The following is a 7,108-nucleotide window of genomic DNA, read 5'->3' on the forward strand; positions in this document are numbered from 1 at the left end:
GGCGTAGGGAGACAAGACCAGAGCAAAAGCTGGGACTAGAGGTTGCAATTGGCGCCGGATCTGTGTTCTCAGCACTGAGCTAGAATGGAGATGGGGGCTTCATCTTCAAACTAGGGGACGCATTTTCTCTAGCTGGAGAAAGTGTGTGTGTGATTTCAGTTTGTAGCAGTGTTTGTTTCTCCTTTGAAGGTTTTTGAATGTTGAACTTCCACACAGAACTTTCCCTAGCTCATCCGGATGGTCGCCCCCGAACCCCGGGGTAGGGGGCTGCTGTGTCCAGATGATGGCGCTCCGGGCCAGAGCAACCCATCTCCCCTGCGGCGGCGAGAAAGCTCCACTGCGGAGCAAATTTTCAGGTGTTAATAAGATTTTTTCAGAGCTTCCCAACATGAACAGTAACTTTTAGTCGTGACCGAAGTGCAATTCCTTGACGAGGTTGTTGAGCTAGACAGTGTCCAAAATAGGACCATTTAGTTTGCGCCTCAGCATTCGGATTCCCCTTGGTCCCCGGACCTCGAGATCTTGGGCACAGGGCGGGGAACCTGGACGCAGGGGGAGTGCGACCCCAGCTGCGAGAGGGAAGGGGCTGAAAAGAGCGCCCCCAGCAAGGGAAGGAAAGGGAGAAAGGGCTGAGAAACGTCGTGATTGGGGCTGGGGGCCGCAGGGCCGCCGGGCCGCCAGCGGCTTCTGAGCCACCCGCTCGGTTCCTCCGCAACAGGTCTGCGGCTAAAGCGCAGGTTCCCAGCCGGCCCCACTGGCGGATACCACCGGTTTGAAAGAGTCCAGCACTCCAAGAGGGGAGAGAAGCCTAGGCCATTCGCCCTGGGTTGTTTAAAAAAATCCCAAGAGGGGCTTGCTTGCCGGTTTTACATTTCCCGAAGCAGCTCCTAAATTCGCTTGGCCAGAATGAGGGTAACTGGGAGGTCTCGCTCCCGCTCGTCCTGAAGCTGGGGTCCGAGCGGCCATCGGCAGCACTCCCCAATTCCCAGGATGGAGACTTGGTCCCCTCTTCCAGAGTAAGACACGGAATACATTCCTCGGGAAAGCTGCAAGCCCAAGACACGAGTGAGAGGTGCAGCAGCTAAGGGAGCAAATCCGATTTTGTCAGGACCAGGAACAGGATGAATTCCTCAGAACGTAGGGACCCCAATTTGTTGTGGGAGACCACAGCACGTTCTCTGTTCCTCGCTGAGTGCAGAAGGCTAGAAACAGGAGAGAGAGAGAGAGAGAGAGAGAGAGAGAGAGAGAGAGAGAGAGAGAAAACCTCCAAAGGAATCTGCAGGGGCAAGGATGGGGGGGGCTCTCTGAACGTAGGGACCCCAATGTGTTGTGGGAGACCACAGCACGCTCTCTGTGCCTCGCTGAGTGCAGAAAGCTAGAAACAGGAGAGAGAGAGAGAGAGAGAGAGAGAGAGAGAGAGAGAAAACCTCCAAAGGAATCTGCAGGGGCAAGGATGGGGGGGGCTTGACAGGGTCGCCGGCTGTCCTACGCCTTATGGGGGTATGTAGACGTGCTTGAGCTGATATTAGACTCTATGAAACACCCCATGAACCCACTTTGCAACCTACAAGTCTTTGCTACGTATTTGTGTTGGAGGGAGAAAGAGAACTTGCTAGAAACCGACGCTTAGGGCTACAGACTGAGCTAGTCACGAAGCAAGGTACCTGGGGGATTGGGAGGAGGCAGCTACCGAGGAGGGGAAGCACATACAAGGCAGTCGGAAGCAAGGCTACAACACCTCGGAGTGGATTTGTCCAAGGAAAGGTGGTGACAAATGCGGGGGTGGTCAGAGAGCTCTGATTGGTCAGGGGGCGGGGTTAGGGGTGGGGTTAGCCACATCTTGAGGCTTTAAAAGCTCAACGCCGAGGGGTGGGAAGCTGTCATTTGCTCGCAGAGCTTCGGCGAGAGCGCCACGCTTTCCTGGAGCTCCCTGCAGCCGAGCAGGTGTTCGCTGCGCCGCCGCTGTGCGGACTCGCTGCTGATCCAGAGCTTGCCAGGGGATCATCACGGTCTCCACCAGCAACATGGGACCTACCCGGGCGGTTCCTACCCCCTACGGCTGTATCGGCTGCAAGCTGCCGAAGCCCGACTACCCACCAGCACTGATCACCTTCATGTTCTGCACAATGGTTATCACCGTTGTCGCAGACCTGATCGGCAATACCATGGTCATTTTAGCCGTGGCGAAAAACAAGAAGCTCCGAAATTCTGGTAAGCCACCCTTCCTTCCCCTACCCAGCGGGCAGCAACCTTGCAAATCCCGCTTCCAAATTCCCCGCAAGCCCAGGGGGCGGTGGAGGTGATGTTCTGCGGGGGTCCCATAAACTTCGAGCTTCTCGGTACCCGGGGGAGCTCAGAGAATTAGCTTGGGGCAGCCAAGTGCAAAGCCCAGGTTCATACGTTGCGCGGCACCCCGCCGATCCCTGTCCCGTCGGAGACCGGACACAGGCAGTCGGCACAGGATCCGAGAGTCTGGCGGCCGCCCGGGGGATAGCCGGCTGAGCTGGACACCGGAGGGGTGGCCGCGCAGAGGCACTGCGGGCCGAACTGTCGCAGAGGGAGCAGCGGTGTTGCGACCCGCTTTGGGAAAGTTAAGTTCCCGGCGGCCGCGGCGGCGCTCCCGGGAGCGGAGCGCAACGCTGCGGCCGCCCCTAAGGGCAGCGGAGACCCCGCTCGCCGCGGCGTGGGGGCTCTCGGATCGCTCCCCGGCGGCGGAGCGAAGATCCCACGCCCGAGTACGGAGCTGGGAGGTCTGAGCCCGCCGAACCGAGCTCCGTCAGCCGGTCCCAGGGCGCGCGGTGGAGACCGGCGAGCGGCGGGCTGGACGCTGCAGGCGGTGGCAGCGACGGCGGTGGCAGCGGAGATACGGAGGTCTGTACCGGGGGGGTCACAGGGAGGGTCGGCGGAGGGGCGCGGGAGCTCGGCCTAAGCTCTGGCGGGTCTAGACAAGGCGGCAGAAGCAGGTAGGGACGGTGGGAGGGCGGTGGGAGAGCTCAGGGGAGGCCAGGGACTCTGATTGCAAAGCGGTGGGATGCAGAAGCTGCGCGGAATCCCTTTGCCAGCCTGCGCTGATAGGAGTGGGACCGTGCTGGAGGATGCTGCGCACTCTGACCTGTGCAGGGGTAGGGGTATTGGGGGTGGGGATAGAGGAAGCGCAGACTGGAGAGCGGCGACCCGGATTTTCTGGGTGGACCGGAGACGGTTCTGGATGACTGGAGGTGGGCAGATGGAGCCCCAACTCTTCACTCCGGCAGGGGGACTGTGGCAGTGGCGCCTGGGGTCTCTGCTGCCTAGGTGTCCGTGGCCTTGGACGCGGTTCGGGAGGGTTACATACAACAAACCCCTGTGGACCGTGGCGAACCCAGTGCTGGGGAGGGGACCGGGCAGCGTCTGGGGAGTTACTTTAAGGGGAGTAGGAGTCACAAACACCACACGTTTCAAAACGCAGTGACAGACTCTAGAGTCATTAAAAGTTTTCTTTCATATCCCGGCGGGTGCGTCTGATTTTTCCTTTGTACCCCAGAAACCTGAGGCCAGGACTTGGACCTCACCTTTGACTCTAAATACGGTACCTGGTGCAGAACCACGGACACGCGAGATCACCTGGGAAGCTCACTTCTCCTGCTTTCTTCTTCTCTTTTCTTCTGTAATGCAAATAAAAGTTTTTATGGTTGTTGTGGTTTATTTTTAAGGCTTTTGCCCTTTTTCATTACTTGGAGGGAAAACCCCAGAAAAAAAAATCCCTTTGGTAGAAAGCACTGAGATCAACTCTTGGCGCTCTTTAAAAAAGCGCTCACTTACTCCTAGCCAGGGATGAAGTGCAGCGTTTTGCCAAACTAAAGCTAATTAGTAACCGGGTGGTGCCCATGAAACAGGCATGTGCACCCGCACTTGGCTACTTGTGCTTTTGTGCAAGATTAGAAAAAAAAAGTTGGTACAGCTGCCCCTCGAAATGGGCGTGGGGGAATCCCCACACCAGTTCCCCAGTTTAGCCCTGCAGGTTCCAGTCTGGGTCAGTGTTCACGTGAGGGAACTTTTGAACGATGCTTTGGCTCTGACAGCCAGGAAGCCTGCACTTGCAGGGATTTCTGGTTTCCACTGGCCGCTATTTCTCTGACCTCAGAGTGGGTTTTACAGGGCTTCCTTCTACCCTTAGGTTTTATTCTTAAGGTACCTGGCGGGTGGTAAGTATTTCATGGGGTTCTGCCTGTGGTTAGTTTGATCCCTTTGAACAAGCCCCAAAAGCTTTTTCAGAACGATCTCTTTATATTTTCCTTTAAAAGGCAATAGCTAATGCATTATTATCATTATTATTGCTGTTGTTGTCATTTTTTAGGTCTAGGCTGTCTCACATTCCTCCAGCATCTCTCCTTGGCCCCTACCCTCCGGCTTCGGGAAGGTTCCATCTTGCTCCACTCTCTCCCATGCCCCCTCCTCCAGGGTGGAAAAAGTGGCGCAGTTGTTTTTCTTCAAAATGGCGTCAGCAGGCCTCTGCGTCCTCACAACGGTTTTTTTATGCTCTCTGTCTGTCTCTGTCTTATGCTCACTTCTTTCTCAGAGCAAAGACAGCATTGAAAAGGGAAAAGGTGGGCGAAGGACAGGTGTCCCAAACCTGCTAGAATCGCCTGGGACTTGCTTCAAAAGGAAAAAAGAAAACTGTGCTTTTGAAGACAACAAATTCTAAATTGTCACCAGTCCAGTTGGCCTTTTCCTCCACTCTGTGGGGAAGATTTCTGAAGTTTAACCATTGATTTTTGTCTCTCTCCCCCCTTTTCCCTGCTCTCATGTTTTCTAGGCAACATCTTCGTGGCCAGCCTCTCTGTGGCAGATATGCTGGTAGCCCTCTACCCCTACCCTCTGATGCTGCATGCCATGTCAGTTGGGGGCTGGGATCTGAGCCAGCTCCAGTGCCAGATGGTCGGGTTGGTCACAGGGCTGAGTGTGGTCGGTTCCATCTTCAACATCATGGCCATCGCTATCAACCGTTACTGCTACATCTGCCACAGCCTTCAGTATGAGCGGATCTTCAGCCTGCGCAACACCTGCATCTTCCTGGTCGTCACCTGGGTTATGACCATCCTGGCTGTCTTGCCCAACATCTACATTGGCACCATTGAATATGATCCTCGTACCTACACCTGCATCTTCAACTATATGAATAACCCTGCCTTCACTGTGACCATCGTCTGCATCCACTTCATCCTCCCTCTCCTCATAGTTGGTTTTTGCTACATGAAAATCTGGATCAAAGTGCTGGCAGCCCGTGACCCAGCTGGACAAAACCCTGACAACCAATTTGCTGAGGTTCGCAATTTTCTAACCATGTTTGTGATCTTCCTCCTTTTTGCAGTGTGCTGGTGCCCTATCAACGTGCTCACTGTGTTGGTGGCTGTCAGTCCAAAGGAGATGGCAGGCAAGATCCCTAACTGGCTTTATCTTGCAGCCTACTGCATAGCCTACTTCAACAGCTGCCTGAACGCTATCGTCTATGGTGTCCTCAATGAGAATTTCCGACGAGAATACTGGGCCATCTTCCATGCTATGCGGCACCCTATCCTGTTCCTCTCTCAGCTCATCACTGATATCCGTGAGACTCTCGAGGCCCGTACTCTGGCTCGTGCCCGCGCCCGTGCTTGTGATCAAGCCCGAGAATGTGATCAAGCCCGAGAACAAGACCATGCCCGTGCCAGCCTTGTCATGGGGGGAGCCCCGCTGAACGTCCGGAATGTTCTACTGCCTGGTCATGCTATATCCAGCCACCATGATCATGTCTCTGTCCACCCAAGGCCACATACCAGGTCTGCTTTTGCCTACCGCAAACCTGCCTCTAGTCACCATGGGTCTCTTTCCAGCCACCCCAGGTCTACCTCTGTCTATCCTAAGCCAACCTCCTCTGTCCACTTCAAGCCTGCCTCTGTCCATTTCAAGGGTGACTCTGTCCATTTCAAAGCCGCTTCCAAGTCCATCTCTGGTCATCACGTATCTGCTGGCCTTGCCACTACCACCAGCTGTCCTACACCTGCTGCTGGCTTTGTCAGGCCAGCCACCAGCCACCCTGATCTCACCGTCATTGACTATCTCGAGCCTGCCACCACCAGCCAAGCTCTACCCACTGTTGTTGGCCACTCTGAAATCTCTGCCTCCTATTGCCTTGAGATGACCACCTTTGGCCACCTCAAGCCCTGCATCTCTGCCTTCAGTCCTGTCACTGCATCCCCTAGGCCGGGGGGCAGGCAACCGGAGCCTGCAGCAGCTGCTGCTGCCCTTCCTGACCCCACTGTAATCCCCTTTGCCAGCAGTGAGTACCATCAGGTTGTGCTCATTGATGATTCTGAATCTGATGTGTCTGATGAGATGGCTGTTTGAAAAGTGTTCTTTTGGGTGGATCGCTGTACAGTTTGCTCTGCATACGCAGTCTAGAGTGATCTCCTTTTATTGCCCCTACACACTGACTGACACATGGACAGGGACTCACTTGATTTGGTGTTAAGTTGCATTCACTTTTCGGGCATACTCCCTTGACAACCTGTACTCTTGAAAGTGCATGTGTACTCTTGCTATCTTAGAGATCAAATTTCCAAGTGTGACATCTGTGGTTCTGAGGTCCTGAGACTCTCTGTTCTCCTATGGTTAACTTTCAGTCCTCTGTGATCCCTGAACTGTGACTTTGATTCCCCTCCCCCTCAGATCTTCCAAATTCCCACTGCCTCCTGCTTTCTTCTCCCATTCCTAGGGATGGGGGAGGAGTGCATGCACCGTGCTGGTCAAGGTGTATCTTGGTGACCACTTCTGTGATGTGACTGGGACTGCACAGCTTTATGTTCTACGTGTGTAACTCCATGTTGTACTTTTAATGGCAGTCAGAAAAGTAGTTACGATAAAGTGCAAGCACTTGAAAGTTTCTTTTCCAGATTTCAACAGCAAAATATGACCCATATCTGAAGAACACAATTTGATAAATTATTAATAAAATATACTTTAATGCCTGTGATATTAAGTGGCAAGAGGAATGATAGGTCATACTAAAATGTATTTTGTGTAAATTCAAACTTCGGTGCTGATTTTTATAGATTTGGTTGCTAATGATTAGATTTTTTTTCAGTTGTTG

The 7,108-nt window shown here is 54.0% G+C and overlaps 1 protein-coding gene across 1 annotated transcript; it reads left to right on the forward strand.

Annotated features, from left to right (window-relative positions):
• The first annotated feature begins 1,943 nt into the window (after positions 1 to 1,943).
• On the forward strand, positions 1,944 to 6,676 carry Gpr50 (G protein-coupled receptor 50). The gene is made up of 2 exons (XM_008829488.2): positions 1,944 to 2,211; positions 4,796 to 6,676. The coding sequence occupies exons 1-2, from the start codon at positions 2,025 to 2,027 to the stop codon at positions 6,364 to 6,366; spliced, it is 1,758 nt and encodes a 585-aa protein (XP_008827710.1). The 5' UTR covers positions 1,944 to 2,024; the 3' UTR covers positions 6,367 to 6,676.
• The last annotated feature ends 432 nt before the right edge of the window (positions 6,677 to 7,108 follow it).

Source organism: Nannospalax galili, unplaced genomic scaffold (genome assembly GCF_000622305.1).
Source record: "Nannospalax galili isolate Female #2095 unplaced genomic scaffold, S.galili_v1.0 scaffold513, whole genome shotgun sequence".
Lineage (NCBI taxonomy): Eukaryota > Metazoa > Chordata > Mammalia > Rodentia > Spalacidae > Nannospalax > Nannospalax galili.